The following is a 17,899-nucleotide window of genomic DNA, read 5'->3' as shown; positions in this document are numbered from 1 at the left end:
ACCATCTTTCTGTATCTCCATGGTAAACTTTATGTTTTCGTGTATGGAGTTCATGTGACGTAAAAATTCTTGGAGACGTTCCAGACCATGAGGACACACTATAAAAGTGTCGTCAACGTATCGCCAAAATACTGTCGGTTTAAAAGTGGCAGAGTCCAGTGCTCTCTCCCGAAAATCTTCACCCTGGAGGGCGCGTGGCGCAGCGCACGGAATTGTTACGAATGCGCACGCTGAGCAGCGCATGAGCAATGTCACCTCAGTATGGCTTTAAATAGCAGAGCTATGCGCGTACTCGGCAGTACTACTACAGTGGTACTTATCTGAAGAAGACCAGAAGACTCTGCGCCGAAATATCGTGGCAGGAAGTTACTGACACCCGGCAGTTCCCCCTGTTTTTATTGAACCTATTAAGTTTAACATTCCAGCTGTCTTCTCTCATTCTTCCAGGTACAAAGTTTCCTACTCACTCACTTACAGCAGTCTGCTGTATACAGATCACTAGTGTACGTTGCAGTGTCATCTATTGTGTAATATTTTAAGTTAATGCTGCTTTTATGATTTCCTCTAATTAATGGCACTTTATGCAATTGCAGGAGTGGCGCGCTTTGGACTTCATCTCGGTACATCCAGACTTCGACGCGGAGCACCTGCGGTCTGACCTCGGCATGGTTCGTCTCGTCAGAGCGCTGCCGTTCCGAAGGCAAATTCAGCCGGCGAAATTGCCCGAAGCAGAACTGGACTTAAGTAGAGAACTTAGCGCAGGCCGATTCTGCCACGCAGCCGGGTGGGGCTCGACGCGGCCGGTGTTCAGGATTGACCCCCAGGCACAGACGTGAGTATCAGCTGTCTTTCCCCTCTATCCCCGCGACACCCCGACCTACTCTCTCCCTCAACTGCCTTTCGCTTTTCGTCACCATCAGCATGCACAACTAGCGTGACCTCCCAAGGAGGTGCAGTTTGCTAAGGTATTGCAATGGCGAGACTCAATAGCGCCCCTCAGTTAGGCGTACGCACACATAGAGTTTGTTTTTGCACTTCTTTCTTTGTTCCGAATTTAAAAAAAGAAAAACATTATAGTAAATCGTCAAATATCAAACAACGAAAGCGATGCCAATTACAAGTACTGAGTGACGCGATGCAGCGCTTGGCACCATGGAATCCCATTTGGGAGGAACGCGATTCAAATAGCCCTTCAGCGCTCCAGATTTAGGTTATCTACGATATCTCAAAATCTTTTCTGCTACCAGTCACGATTTTCTTTTGTTGACTTTTTACGCGACGCGTTTCGGGAAACTATACCCATTTTCAATTGTGTTTCCTCATTTTTATGTAATGTTTTCGGTGTTTGAGGTTCTGCTTCGTTTTGTTGACTTTACTGCAAAATGTAAAATAGTGCAATTTTTCGTTACCTATCAGTTTTTACATGTAGTTAGTGGCGAAATTTGGAAGAAGTTGTACTTACAGTTTTCCTACGGTCCATTTGTGTGGAGTCTCACACATGTTAAACATGACACACAATTTTTAGTAAACGGCGTAAACCGAGAGTAACTTACATAAACAAACATGTTTCTACACACAGATAATTTTACAGGGCGTTTACAGAGTACGATATGCTCTTGTAAAGTGGATATTTATCTTAACAGTATGGATCATAGTTTGCTTACATCTGTTTTACAATGATGCTTATTTTTATGTGTTACTATTTTTATTGACGTAAATTGCCAAAGCATCTGAAGAAATTCTCTTTCAAACTTTTTGTTTAATATTTTGTCCTCTAAGCAGGCATGGCTAGAGGGCAAATGTAAGGATGTAGAGGCTTACCTCACTATGGGTAAGATAGATACTGCCTACAGGAAAATTAAAGAGACCTTTGGAGAAAAGAGAACCATTTGTATGAATATCAAGGGCTCAGGTGGAAACCCAGTTCTAAGCAAAGAAGGGAAAGCAGAAAGATGGAAGGAGTATATAGAGGGACTATACAAGGGCGATGTTCTTGAGGACAGTATTATGGAAATGGAAGAGGATGTAGATGAAGATGAAATGGGAGACATGATACTGCGTGAAGAATTTGATAGAGCACTGAAAGACCTAAGTCGAAACAAAGCCCAGGGAGTAGACAACATTCCATTAGAACTACTAACAGCCTTGGGAGATCCAGTCCTGACAAAACTCTACCATCTGGTGAGCAAAATGTATGAGACAGGCGAAATACCCTCAGACTACAAGAAGAATATAACAATTCCAATCCCAAAGAAAGCAGGCGTTGACAGATGTGAAAATTACCGAACTGTCAGTTTAATAAGTCACGGCTGCAAAATACTAACGCGAATTCTGTACAGACGAATGGAAAAACTGGTAGAAGCCGACCTTGGGGAAGATCAGTTTGCATTCCGTAGAAATATGGGAACACGTGAGGCAATACTGACCCTACGACTTATCTTAGAAGCTAGATTAATAAAAGGCAAACCTACGTTTCTAGCATTTGTAGACTTGGAGAAAGCTTTTGACAATGTTGACTGTAATGCTCTCTTTCAAATTCTGAAGGTGGCAGGGGTAAAATATAGGGAGCGAAAGGCTATTTACAATTTGTACAGAAACCAGATGGCAGTTATAAGAGTCGAGGGGCATGAAAGGGAAGCAGTGGTGGGGAAGGGAGTGAGACAAGGTTGTAGCCTCTCCCCAATGTTATTCAATCTGTATATTGAGCAAGCAGTAAAGTAAACAAAAGAAAAATTCGGAATAGGTATTAAAATCCATGGATAAGAAATAAAAACTTTAAGGTTCGCCGATGACATTGTAATTCTGTCAGAGACAGCAAAGGACTTGGAAGAGAAATTTGTTAACATCGAGTATAGTTTTAAATGTCAGGAAGTCGTTTCTGAAAGTATTTGTATGGAGTGTAGCCATGTATGTAAGTGAAACGTGGACGATAAATAGTTTGGACAAGAAGAGAATAGAAGCCTTTGAAATGTGGTGCTACAGAAGAATGCTGAAGATTAGATGGGTAGATCACGTACCTAATGAGGAAGTACTGAATAGGATTTGGGAGAAGAGGAGTTTTTTTGTGGCACAACTTGACAAGAAGAAGGGATCTGTTGGTAGGACATGTTCTGAGGCATCAAAGGATCACCAATTTAGTATTGGAGGGCAGCGTGGAGGGTAAAAATCGTAGAGGGTGACCAAGAGATGAATACACTAAACAGATTCAGAAGGATGTAGGCTGCAGTACGTATTGGGAGACGAAGAAGCTTGCACAGGATAGAGTAGCATGGAGAGCTGCATCAAACCAGTCTCAGGACTGAAGACCACAACATCAACAACAACAACGTTTTCTCTAATGTGTATATGCCTCCAGCTCTTATAACAAATCCATTTTTTGTCCTTTATTTAGTCAGAGGAGTACTTCGACATTTTTGTCTGCTTTTCCAAATGGGTATCCCGTATTATGTATGTCTGTGGCTATCGCTGATGTGTGTATGTGTAGGCTTTAATGATGTTGAAATTTCGGCCTGTTTGTCCTAGGTAGAACGTGGAGGATTGCTGGCATGTTAATCTGTATATTCCAGAGCCTGACTATGGTTCATAAGCAGACTTTGTATTATGTATCAGTTTTTGTTATAGTTTATTTGATGTAGGAAACACAACTTTTACTTCATGATTTTTGAAAATATTTGCAATCTTATGTGATATATTACCAACGTATAGGATGCTAGATACACATTTGTTTTATCTTTTTCTTCCGTGGAGAATAAAAAAATTGCGACTGGTAGAAGAAAAGTTATTTATAAACAAAACCATTGTTTTCACAGTTGCAGGCTTTTACGAAACCATTTATAATGGACAAAATCAGATCTCTAAATCACTTACTTAAAGAAACGTGACAATCGACAGCGCTTGCCATGTTGGTACTATTCCGTAATGAGTTCCGTCTCTGTCCATGTCTTCACTGGCAGGACTTTGAAAATCTTCCTCCTTTTGTATTAATATTAAATATTCATTTTAAGAACTTAATTACTTTATAAGTAATGACAGTGCGCAAGAAGAGGTGTGCAGAAATGCCCATTACTAGGAAATCACAAAATTCTTCATTTGAAGTTGATTGACTCTATAGTAGATGTGCATGTTCCTTGCGTCTCCATTTTTTTAGTGTCAGCTCCAGCACATGGACGAGTTTTATTATAGGAGAGTCACACCTCATTTTGTTTATGTTTCAGTAAAATCGTGTTTATATGAACGATACATTGCTACACGTTTCCGAACAGGCCTCGAGGAGAGAACTTGGATTATCGAATAACACTGATTGGATGCTATTTAAAAAGAACATATAGTTCTTCACATATTCGTAACGATCAGAGTCACAAAAAAGCTATGAAGCATTATTATGTACCCCTGGTACCTATACAGCGTTTGGTTGACAAACTTTCTACTTTCTGGAAAAAAATTTATTTGCGATGTTCAAGATAAAAGGGATACACTATATACTCCTACATACCCGCTGCCCTCTCATCTTTACTTAGTACTAGCTTGCCATCTGTGTTCCCGATGGCCATATAGCTGTTTCTCTTTTCCCAAGCGTCTTACTTATGAGGCATCCACCTTTCTTATGTTGATCCATTTTTATGCAACTCTGCATTTCTACTCTAGACATTCCAGTTTTCAGTTTTGCAGTTTCCGTCTATCTCCTTTTTTAGACACCTGTAGGCCCTTTTGCCCATTTCAGTTGCTGCAGTTTTGTGCATTCCCCTATCGTCCGTTAAATCTAGTATATGGTGTGTTACCCGATGATTTTTACTGCTCTTTGTCTTTTTGCCTGTACCATCCATAAACCTACATAAACGATTTAGGAGATAATCTCAGCAGCCCTTCTAATGGTTGAAAGTTGATCCTGTAATTTACCGTCACGTAGTCACCACATGACCAAAATGAATTGCAAAATGATTTAAACAAGATATCTGTAGCCAGAATGGGATTTTCACTCTGCAGCGGAGTGTGCCCTGAAATGAAACCTCCTGGCAGATTAAAACTGTGTGCCGGACCGAGACTAGTGGTCTTGAGACTCGGGGTCGTGAGTCGCGCTTGGGTAGCTCAGTTGGTAGAGCACTTGCCCGCGAAAGGCAAAGATCCCGAGTTCGAGCCAGGAAGTTTCATTTCAGCGCACACTCCGCTGCAGAGTGAAAATCTCATTCTGGAAACATCCACCAGGCTGTGGTTAAGCCATGTCTCCGCAATATCATTTCTTTCAGGAGTGCTAGTCCTGCAAGGTTCGCAGGAGAACTTCTGTAAAGTTTGGAAGGTAGGAGACGAGGTACTGGCAGAAGTAAAGCTGTGAGGACGGGGCGTGAGTCGTGCTTGGATACCTCAGTTGCCCGCGAAAGGTAAAGGTCCCGAGTTCGAGTCTCGGTCCGGCACACTGTTTCAATCTGTCAGGAAATTTCAAGATATCTGTAGGTTTGGAAACTGGCAATTGACTCCAAATAATGAACAGTGTGAAGACATCAACGTAAACACTAAAAGGAATCCGCTAAATTGCAGTTACTCGATAAATTACACAAATCTAAAGACTGTTCAAAAATGATTCAAATGGATCTGAGCACTATGGGACTTAACTTCTGAGGTCATCAGTCCCCTAGAACTTAGAACTACTAGAACCTAACTAACCTAAGGACATCACACACATCCCTGCCCGAGGCAGGATTCGAACCTGCGATCGTAGCGGTCGCGCGATTCCAGACTGTAGCGCCTAGAACCGCTCGGCCACTCCGGCCGGCCCTAAAGACTGTAAACTCAAATAAATACTTGGGGATTACAGTTTGGAATAACTTAAACAGAAACAATGACGTAGATAATGTCGTGAGGAAAGCAAAAGAATGGCTGCGATTTATTGGCAGAACACTTAGAAAATGTAACAGGTCTACTAAAGAGTCTGCTTACACTACGCTTGTCCGCCCTCTTGCGGAATATTGCTGTGCTGAGCGGGGCCCACGTCGCCACGGATATGATAACACGAACTGTGGTGGCAGTCACTAAAACAAAGGCATATGTCACTGCGGCAGGACCTTCTCATGAAATTTCCGTCACTAAATTTCTCCTAAGAGTCAGAAAATATTTTGTTGGCACCCAACTACATACGGATAAATGATCATCACGATAAAATAAGAAAAATCAGAGCTCGCATGGAAAGAAATAAGTGTTCGTTTTACCTATGGGATCTTCGATAGTGGAAAGGCAGAGAAGTACCTTAAGGGTAGTTAGATGCACCCTTCTCCAGCCACTTAATTATGAATTGCAGACGCAGATGTAGATTCACTACTGCCGTCATTATTTCATCTCTCCAAGCTACGCATTCATCTTCTATAGTACTTTGTTCCATTCAGTCGTTGCCTGACATCCCCTTCGAAATCCTGTATACTCACACATCCCTGCAGCCCTCTCACCTTTACTTAGTACTAGCTTGCCTTCTGTGTTCCTGATGTCCATATAGCTGCTTCTCTTTTGCCAAGTGTCTTCCTTATTCGGCATCCAGTTTTCTGATTCTTTCAGCATATCCAGGTCCCCTATCCTGTAGTTTCTTCAACTTTACTCTGCAGTAATAATCAATGAATTGTGCACAGAATCCACATCTCCTCCCGGGATTATTTTGCGATTTAAAATCTCGTTCTGAAATTTCCGTCTTACTATTATGTAACCTTTGAACATTCCGGTGTTTCCAGATATGTTCCACGTATACAATATCCATTCATGGTTCTGAAACAAGGCACTAAGGATAATTAATTATTCTCCGTGAATTATTTTAGCAGACGACTACCCCTTTCATCACTTTCCATAGTCCATTTTCTCCTCCTACCTTTTCTCTCTTCCTTTTCGTGCTTTCTGATCACAATTAAATTTTCCTCTCCATTAAAAAATTCCATCTCATCATACATTGTTTCAATCTCTTCATCATCAGCGGGGCTAGTAGTGACATAGACTATTACTGTTGGAGTGGCTATTTGCGCCGTGTCAACCTTGTCTACGATAATGCTTTCACTATGCAGTACATAGCAGCTCACACTTTCGTATTTTCTTATTCATTATTAGACTAACTCCCGCATTACCCCTGTTTGATTTTGTTTTTGTAACCTTGTACTCTCCTGAATTTCAGTTACGCTCTACTTGATATTACAGTCACAAATTCGTATTTTCGTGCCATATCTAGCTTCAACATATCCATTTATATTTTTAATTTCTCAAACGTACCTGCCTGATTGAGGGATCTCACATTCTGCACAGCCTCTGCACACACACACACACACACACACACACACACACGCAGAACTCGAGTTGTGTTTTCTTCTGATGACAGCTTTCCTCCGTAGTCCCTGCCCGGATGTCCGAGTGGGGGTCTACTTTACCTACAGTATATCTTACCCAAGAAGATTCCATCATCTTTAAGCCATACTGAAGAGCTGCATGTCCTCGGGATACAAAACGCCTGCAGTATCCCCGCAGTAAGAACGTAGCAAGACCAAATTAGCCTCTCATCAAGAATGTTGGTGGTATAACTCGTAAAAAGGCTTCTACCCTCTGTGCAGGTACCACATCATTTCGGTTACACGGAAGAGATTGAGAAGATCCAAAGAAGAGCGGCGCGTTTCGTTACCGGGTTATTTGGTAACCGTGATAGCGTTACGGAGATGTTTAATAAACTCAAGTGGCAGACTCTGCAAGAGAGGCGCTCTGCATCGCGGTGTAACTTGCTCGCCAGGTTTCGAGAGGGTGCGTTTCTGGATGAGGTATCGAATATATTGCTTCCCCCTACTTATACCTCCCGAGGAGATCACGAATGTAAAATTAGAGAGATTAGAGCGCGCACGGAGGCTTTCAGACAGTCGTTCTTCCCGCGAACCATACGCGACTGGAACAGGAAAGGGAGGTAATGACAGTGGCACGTAAAGTGCCCTCCGCCACACACCGTTGGGTGGCTTGCGGAGTATCAATGTAGATGTAGATGTAGATGTAGATGTAAATATGGTTGTCTGTATCACTGAGGCATGTAAGGCACCCAACCTTCGCAGAGTCCATGGTTCATTAGGAAGTTATTTCCATAAAAATGATTAATTAACTCAAAAACTTTAATGAAGACTTATTTCGCATTCTAAATGTGAATGTGAACTTTATTTGATGACTCGTAATTTTCTACATACAAATTCCCAGTTTTCTACTGCCCTTTCAGTTCTTTTATATAATCTGATCAGAGAAATCTGAGGCATCATCCCAAGCTGTAGTAAACACGATGGTGTCTGGACGTATTCAAAGTCTCTCTACTACAGCGCATTTGCTCACCTTTATGCAAGACATTAAGAACTGTGTCTACATCAGTTTCTCATTTCATTGTTTTGGATCCCACTGAAATAACATTTCTGTCCTCGACTGTTTGAGTGTGCTGTGTCGGGATACTCTTTTAGTAGAATTTCGGGGAAATTACTACTTCCGAATATGGTGTGTACCGATGAGCTTGTGAGGTAACGGGCGAGTTCTGGCGCCCTGGAAATATTATACACTCCTGGAAATGGAAAAAAGAACACATTGACACCGGTGTGTCAGACCCACCATACTTGCTCCGGACACTGCGAGAGGGCTGTACAAGCAATGATCACACGCACGGCACAGCGGACACACCAGGAACCGCGGTGTTGGCCGTCGAATGGCGCTAGCTGCGCAGCATTTGTGCACCGCCGCCGTCAGTGTCAGCCAGTTTGCCGTGGCATACGGAGCTCCATCGCAGTCTTTAACACTGGTAGCATGCCGCGACAGCGTGGACGTGAACCGTACGTGCAGTTGACGGACTTTGAGCGAGGGCGTATAGTGGGCATGCAGGAGGCCGGGTGGACGTACCGCCGAATTGCTCAACACGTGGGGCGTGAGGTCTCCACAGTACATCGATGTTGTCGCCAGTGGTCGGCGGAAGGTGCACGTGCCCGTCGACCTGAGACCGGACCGCAGCGACGCACGGATGCACGCCAAGACCGTAGGATCCTACGCAGTGCCGTAGGGGACCGCACCGCCACTTCCCAGCAAATTAGGGACACTGTTGCTCCTGGGGTATCGGCGAGGACCATTCGCAACCGTCTCCATGAAGCTGGGCTACGGTCCCGCACACCGTTAGGCCGTCTTCCGCTCACGCCCCAACATCGTGCAGCCCGCCTCCAGTGGTGTCGCGACAGGCGTGAATGGAGGGACGAATGGAGACGTGTCGTCTTCAGCGATGAGAGTCGCTTCTGCCTTGGTGCCAATGATGGTCGTATGCGTGTTTGGCGCCGTGCAGGTGAGCGCCACAATCAGGACTGCATACGACCGAGGCACACAGGGCCAACACCCGGCATCATGGTGTGGGGAGCGATCTCCTACACTGGCCGTACACCACTGGTGATCGTCGAGGGGACACTGAATAGTGCACGGTACATCCAAACCGTCATCGAACCCATCGTTCTACCATTCCTAGACCGGCAAGGGAACTTGCTGTTCCAACAGGACAATGCACGTCCGCATGTATCCGGTGCCACCCAACGTGCTCTAGAAGGTGTAAGTCAACTACCCTGGCCAGCAAGATCTCCGGATCTGTCCCCCATTGAGCATGTTTGGGACTGGATGAAGCGTCGTCTCACGCGGTCTGCACGTCCAGCACGAACGCTGGTCCAACTGAGGCGCCAGGTGGAAATGGCATGGCAAGCCGTTCCACAGGACTACATCCAGCATCTCTACGATCGTCTCCATGGGAGAATAGCAGCCTGCATTGCTGCGAAAGGTGGATATACACTGTACTAGTGCCGACATTGTGCATGCTCTGTTGCCTGTGTCTATGTGCCTGTGGTTCTGTCAGTGTGATCATGTGATGTATCTGACCCCAGGAATGTGTCAATAAAGTTTCCCCTTCCTGGGACAATGAATTCACGGTGTTCTTATTTCAATTTCCAGGAGTGTATGTTCGGAGTTGGGGCGGCCGCACAGGACGCTTGTCAAAGCCGGGGCCAGGCAGCAAACACGTGGTGCCGAACGTTAGCCGGACGAGAGGGGTAGACCCAGCGCGTGATCCCGCCGCGTGGCTGGGAATTCCGCTGCGACGAGGACGGTGCTTTGTGTTGATGAAGGAGACTTGTATGTCGAGAGTGCAAAAGATGGCGGACTTCGTGAAACCATCATGGCAGACATTTCACAGTTCGTATAGAAATTAATAGTAGCCAGATCAATCATCATACCTCAAAAAGAAACATGTACATTACGATTCTGATGGCGTAATATCTTTATTAGTTTAAAGTTTAGTATCTGACGGTAGATTATACAAGTAACACCCAGCAACGAATTTCCAAAATATAAACCCTTCATCCGATTTTGTCGATCGCCGTGTCTTTAGAAAGCTCTTGGTATAAACCTAAATTGGGACGAATTACAGGCATGTAACTTGAATAGTACATGAGTTATTGGAGGTGAAAGTGGTCGATTACTATCGATCGCGTCAGTACTCAAGTTACACGAAAACGCGGTAGCAGCGTGCTTATAAATATATTTGTTCATCTGTGTTTTTGGTTGTGTCCGATATATACTATTCATGATGAAATTGGGTAAATATTTGCTGTGTTTTAGAAAGCACAGAGACATTAGGCTACTGGCCCCCCTTTTGTTCTATTCCTTTGATATATGTTTATTTAATTTGTTTATGTATCTAATAATGTGTGTTAGAGCGTGTTTATGGTCCAGCTGTAGGAACATTTATTTAATTTCAACTTATTTAAAAGTAAATCCAGTATTTAGAAAGTGTTACATTATGTTTGTCAATGTGCGTTCACTTGAAGATATGGGTGGAGCGCTCTAGCCAATCACAGCGCTCGTGAATGGGGAGACTGGATGGAAGCGACCGAAGAGCATCGTTTCGAGGGAGGACCGGGAGTTCGGGAGAGTACGGCGCAGGACACGGAGAGGCTGGACATGAAGGCGCGACGTACAGTCGGCGGAAAGACTTTGACAGTGGAGCAGTTTGCGCGTGGTCGCGGAGGATAGAAATGTTTCCGAGTGCCGACCTGTGCTCTTGTGTGATTTCCGTGGCTTCTGCAATGAAGACGTAGTGTACGTTCAGAAGTGAATGTCTCGCGAGCTATGTTGTCGTTCATAACTAATTAAGTGCAGTAGGAATCTATTGTTTCCCTGTCTTTCAACTTATATTTGATTTAATTGCTGGACCATCGACACCACTAAGTGTTTTACAGAAATATACCGCATTCTCAAAAGTACTTCTACTATCGAGCTCATCATTTAAAGTCGTTAAAATAGTACCTGCAGATTTTATTTAATTGCAATCTTTCATTTGTAAATTTATGTTACATTCATAATTCGCAACTGCCGAGTGATAGAAACCTTCGACCATTCGATTCATGTGTGTATTCTTATCGTATACTGTAGTCTCAGCAGTATTTGGCCTGTAATGAGGCAACTACGTATCCCAGCCCCTAGAAAACGAAACCAGCCAAAACTTTTAGTATTTCAACTCTGAGTCGGAGGGTGCGTAGTTGAGGGCCACCATTTCATTGCATTTATTGTTTTGAAAGCCCACAGGCTGGAACATGACTTAGGACAATTGAGTAATTGAATTAGATAGACATATTGTGATGACTGTGAAAGGTCTTTCACAATTCTTATTACAGACTTCTGTGGGATGTAGAGGGACGTAGTAGATAAAGTGGTTACAAGGAACCGATGCTTCGAAATGTACCATTTGGAGCAAAATAAATATGAAGACTGGATCACTTTCTAATCGAACCTCCCGCGTCGCGTTACGAACGTAGCGGAGACCATGGTCCCTGACCTGTGTAATCCACGGCGTAAGCTCATGCATTGGCAATGTTTAGAATGCTCGTCGACGGGTTCCCTTCTGTGTGACGAAGAGTGTCGTCCTCAAAGTCGTAAGTGCGGCGCTTCCATCGAGCACCACAGTCAGTCCTACCAGTTGCGAACTTGCCTGTCTCTCGGCTCTATTCTTGCTGTCGCATGAAAATGGTGTGTGACGTCATAATTATCTCGGGGACTAATGACAATATTATCTTCTCATTTTGTATGCATTTCTTGAAGCTAGATATTTGAAACTAATCTCGGGGACTAACGATAACCGTCTCTTCTCATTTTGTATGCGTTTTTCGAAGCGAGATATTTGAAATTGATCGGATGATCGAACTCGTTTTCTATCCAGACGGCACATTTCCGGACGTGAGCTCCTCCTCTATCTACCGAATCACCTCCTCAATCTGTAGTGACCTGTAATAGGTCTTGGTGTGGTAACGCACGTCATGGACGTGAAATTAAACAGTATATTTCATAAAGAAAGCTGCCTTTAAGCCTCTTCACTGGTGGCACCACTTACAAAAACAATACACGGTCACCCCAGTCATGTGTCGACGGTGAAGTTTACCACTGCTCACTTGTAGTGACTAGTTGTTTAAGACAGAGCATTTGTTGTGTACATAGTTCCGCGTAGTCAGCGCGTACACAACTTTCCCACTAGCGCGCGCCCTTCTAAGCACAACAGCACAGGCGCAGCGCTCGTCCATCTCCGCACTACGAGATGGCGCTGCCTCAGAGACGGACCAAATTCTGCTTCCGCCGATCCGCGTATTAATATGTAACACAGCCAATGAGATTGCTGCTAATGTAGAACCGTTTCTCCTCGCGGATCACACTCACGCAGTGATACCTGAATGCTCGAGGTATTATAACGAGTGTACAGACCTCCGATTAGTCAGTCTGCATTAGTCTGCATTTGTCTGCACCAGTCTGTACCAGTCTGCACCAGTCTGTACCAGTCTATAGTCAAGTTTCAGTCTGCGCCTAATATGATTACCATATTCCTGTACATAGCCATGAAGATAAATGAATAGACACTTTGTCGAGTATCAGAGATTTGTGAGAATAAGATTAACGTACCAAGACCAAAGGAACTTCAGATTGTCAATTGTAAACAGCATCCAGAATCAAGTTACGTAATGTCTATGCCTTTTATGATTTTAATAAATGTGTGTGAAAATTAATCAAGTTCTGTTTAAAGCTGGTCACTGTCAATCTGCTATTCTAAGCGTGCAAGTAGCATTTCTATCATCTGACCTAACGGCAGAAGATAAATACACCACGATAAGACCACGAGACATATTGCTGACACTCGCCTACTTCATTAGAGCGACAAGTCAAATAATCTGATGGTGTGTGTACCGAAGGTCTTACAGTACGCAAACCACAGCATTACTCATTGCATGGAACATTACCTGTTACCGAAACTGTCAGACATCTTTTTCATTTATGGTGAGGCAAGTTGTAGAATGGGACATGTGTCATCCTTACTGGAAGATATGGACACTGTTGTTTGAAATTCGTGATATTCTGGATTATTAAACCACAGAGAGCTGGTCAGTACTGTCGACAGGAACTGGTTCACACAGTCGAATCTGAGATGGTGGTATTGGATCGCTTAGGAGGAGATTCATCACCAAGTAGCTTGCCCACGAAATGTGAGCTTTATAGGGTAATGTTTTAATAACAAGCTGCCGCTTTCTGTAGCGCTACTATCAGCATCGCCATACTCCCATTTGCCTTGGTGAAATTACAGGAAGGTGACCAGAATCAATTCGGTACGCCGACGACTCACACGCTCATAGTGACGTACTACGTTGGGATGGACTCTGATTTCTCCTAGATCACGCGTTAATGTATTTGTATGCAAGTTCAAGCCTACAGCATTGCCAATATTGAGAGTGCGATGAACTGGCGCCTACATATTTGTTGTACCGAGGCTAGGGACTGTGGAAAGGAATTATATTTTAGAATTAAGAGGGATGTGAGAGCTTAACATGGCACGTTGACTATGAAGTTAAAGAAGAAAATAAAGATTGAAAAGGAAAATGAGAGTAGTTATTTCTGCCACTTAGATCACATATGGTCAGATTTTTAATGTATGTAAAATTATGTTTAATGAGAGAACATATTATGTCTCAGTAACTGATATTTGATACTTACTCGAAATATTCAGTATGTTGCTGAATGGCAACACATCTAAAATCATAAATATATCCAAATTAAATAAAAATTTCTACGTTCAATCTATTGGTTGGTTGGTTGATTTGTGGAAGGGGACAAAAGAGCTGGTCATCGGTCCAATCGGATTAGGGAAGGATGAGGAAGAAGTCGGCCGCGCCCTTTCGAAGGAATCATCCAGGTATTTGCCTGAAGAGTTTTAGGGAAATCACGGAAAACCTAAATCGGATGGCCGGACGCGGGTTTGAACCATCGTTTTCTCCCGAATGCGACTCCAGTGTGCTACCCACTTCGCCACCTCGCTTGGTGTTCTATCTGTCACATAGTGTATTTGGAGTCAGACACTACACCCAGATTTTTTTTGACTGAGCTGGTTTCCTAAAAAATTCATGCAACAGAGGCTTAAATACAATGTAGGTCTAAGAGTGCCCAGTGTGTACAGTACCCTCTGTGTATGCGACAGCATCTGTTTAGGCCAAACTAGACTAACACGACAAAAGTCATGAGATAGCTGCTAATACCGTGTCGGACCCAATTTTGTCCGGGGTAGTGCAGCATCTCATCGTAGCATGGACTCAACGCATCATTGGAAGTCCCCTGCAGAAATATTGAGTCATGCTGACTCCATAGCCATCCATAATTTCTGAATTGTTGCCTGTGCAGGTTTTGTGGACGAATGGCTCAAATGGCTCTAAGCATTATAGGACTTGACATATGAGGTCATCGTCCCGTAGACTTAGAACTACTTACAGCTAACTTAAGAACATAACACACATCCATGCCCGAGGCAGGATTCGAACCTGCGACCGTAGCAGGTGCGCGGCTCCGGACTGAAGCGCCTAGAGCCGCTCGGCCACAGCGGCCGGTGTGCCCGAATGAACTCTCGATTACGTCCCATAAATATTCGGTGGGATTCATGTCGGGCAATATGTATGGCCAACTCATTCGTTCGAGTTTTTCCGAATGTCCAGCAAACCAATCGAGAGTAACTGTGACACTGTGACATGGCGTATCATTGTTTGGGAACATGAAGTCCGTGAATGGCTGAGAGTGGTGTCTACGTAGCCGATTATATCCATTTCCAGTCTATGATCGGTTCAGTTGGAGCAGAGGATTCAGTACATTCCTTGTAAACACAGCCCACACCATCATGCAGTCACCACCACCTTGCGCAGTGCCTTGTTGACAACTTGGTCCATGGCTTCGTGCGGTCTGCGTCACAGTCGAACCATACCATCAGCTCTTGCCAACTGAAATCTGGACTCAACTGACCAGGCCACGGTTTTCCAGTAGACTAGGATCCAACCGATATCGTTACGAGCCCAGGGCAGTCTCTGCAGTCAATGTTGTGCAGTCGATGTTGTGCTGTGGTGAGAGGTAATGCCTGAAATGTGGCGTTCTCAGCACCCTCTTGATACATTGGATGTGGGAATATTGAATTCCCCAAGATTTCCGAAATGGAGTGATCCATGCTTGCAGGTCCAACAACCAGTCTTCGCTCAAAGTCTGTTAATTCCCGTCATGCGGCCATAATCAAGTCGGAAACATTTTCACATGAATCATCTGAATACATCTACATCTAAATCTACATCCATACCCCGTAAGCCACCTGACGGTGTGTGGCGAGGGGTACCTTGAGTACGTCTATCGGTTCTCCCTTCTATACGAGTCTCGTATTGTTCGTGGAAAGAAAGATTGTCGGTATGCCTCTGTGTGGGCTCTAATCTCTCTGATTTTATCTTCATGATCTCTTGGCGAGATATACGTAGGAGGGAGCAATATACTGCTTGACTCCTCGGCGAAGGTATGTTCTCGAAACCTCAACAAAAGCCCGTACCTAGCTACTGAGCGTCTCTCTTGCACAGTCTTCCACTGGAGTTTATCTATCATTTCCGTAATCTTTCTTTCTATGTACTCGCAGCACATTACTCTTGTCTACATTGAAATTCAATTGCCATTCCCTGCACCATGCGTCAGTTCGTTGCAGATCCTCCTGCATTTCAGTACAATTTTCCAATGTTACAACCTCTCGATATACTACAGCATTGGTCTGATAGTCCATATGCTCTTACTTCATTTATTAAACGACTGTGGGGAACTGTATCGAACGCCTTGTGGAAGTCAAGAAACACGGCATTTACCTGTGAACCCGTGTCTGTGGCCCTCTGAGTCTCGTGGACGAATAGCGCGAGCTGGGTTTCAGACGATCATCTTTTTCGAAACCCAAGCTGATTCCTACAGAGTAGATTTCTAGTCTCCAGAAAAGTCATTATACTCGAACATAATACGTGTTCCAAAATTCTACAATACAAACGACTGCTCCGCCAATGCAAAGCCCTTATATACCTCGTGTACGCGGTACCTACCGTCATCTGTATATTTGCATGTCGATATCCCATGACTTTTGTTACGTCGGTGTATTTGCACCGTTGCTGAACGTTGCGCAGAGCGCATGAAATAAATGGAGTTTGAAAATTCGACAGTGACTGAACAATGCCTGGAGAACGGAGGCGAAAATACAATTTGAGAAGACTAGTGTCTTGGCTTATACATCGTCACATTAGCATGCTGTTGCAAAGGAGGCGACTGGCATTGTAGTAAACGGCAAAAATTTTAACCCCCGTCTCCGATAATATTCCGTTGTAATTTGACATCATTCTGACCAGTGACGTTATTTCTACAGTGGTTTGAAAATTTAACTCCTGACGGCGATAGCATAAACAGCAGTCGAAAGAACGAGTATATTATTCAAAGCTTGAAAACTGAGAACATTTTACTTGCATGACAAAAATTGTAATAAATTTATTTTATTTTCTCAGAAAAGTTGCTGAATTAAGCTACTTGAGTAGTATTTTTTGTTTGTAGAACCTTTACTTTTAAATACTCCATATGCATGTTACAAGGATCCTTTGCATCGTTCGTGATGGAATGATTTATGATGTGTAATTTTTCTAATTTTTCCACAGTGATAAATGGGTGTACTGCAGGCATGTTGGACGGGTGGTTCTGCTGAAAGTACTGCAAAAAGTAGAGCTGCCTCTCATCACAATTGGAAGGTGCATGGAGCTCTACGACGGAGAGCCCGGCTTGATGTCAGCGGACGCCAACTTATGCACACTCTCCAGCGAAGTGAAGGACGCCTGCAACGGGGACTCCGGGGGACCGCTCGTCTGCATGGACTACTTGGTAGGAGTTGGGCCTCTTCAGTACACTGTGTAGCTCTCGTTCAGGAAAGGGTCTAGGAAACATAAAAGCATCTGTACACATAGCTACAATTTGCAGCAAGGCATCAGCATCTAGACATTTTCTGTGAAAATGAGAAAAGGCTGTATCTTGTACAGATGCTTTTTAATTCCAAGTGTATATTCTATGATGCTATTCTGTTCGGTCTTTCTCAAGGAAGCTCATGGAGCCTGAAAAATCGCCTACGTCCTACATATCTGCGACGTTAGACTTTTTGATTATATTTCACAGTCTCATGCTCAAAAACCCCAGCTACGTTCCAGAGGAGCTCTGAGATTTCCTCTTGCTCTGTCTCACCTAATGTCCTATCAGCTAATATTGGCCCTCATATCTCTATTCGAACTTGAGCTGAAAATTAGGTGGATATACTCGTCACATATGTTGTGATTGTAGCAAGTGAATGCCATTATTAACTCAGACCTAACATCCACGGTAACATAAACCCGCTGTTCATTTAAGTTAGTCAGTGCATGCTGTGATTACTAAATATTTCTCTGACAGGGAATCTCTGTGACAGAAATGTGTCAATACAATAAGAAAAAGAAATAACATTTGTTAAGAGTATAATACACTACTGGCCATTAAAATTGCTACACCACGAAGATGA

General features: G+C 43.7%; 1 protein-coding gene across 1 annotated transcript in view; it reads left to right on the top strand.

Annotated features, from left to right (window-relative positions):
- The first annotated feature begins 581 nt into the window (after positions 1-581).
- LOC124775179 (transmembrane protease serine 9-like) overlaps positions 582-17,899 on the top strand; it is a 236,125-nt gene continuing 218,807 nt past the window's right edge. Inside the window, exons 1-2 of the mRNA XM_047250019.1 lie at positions 582-832; positions 17,016-17,235. Of these exons, the coding sequence (XP_047105975.1) occupies positions 582-832; positions 17,016-17,235 (471 nt within the window). The remainder of the gene's footprint in view (positions 833-17,015; positions 17,236-17,899) is intronic.

This window comes from Schistocerca piceifrons, chromosome 2, assembly GCF_021461385.2.
Source record: "Schistocerca piceifrons isolate TAMUIC-IGC-003096 chromosome 2, iqSchPice1.1, whole genome shotgun sequence".
Classification (NCBI taxonomy): Eukaryota; Metazoa; Arthropoda; class Insecta; order Orthoptera; family Acrididae; genus Schistocerca; species Schistocerca piceifrons.
Note: the sequence above shows the minus strand (reverse complement) of the source record. Positions and strands in the feature narration are given on the sequence as shown.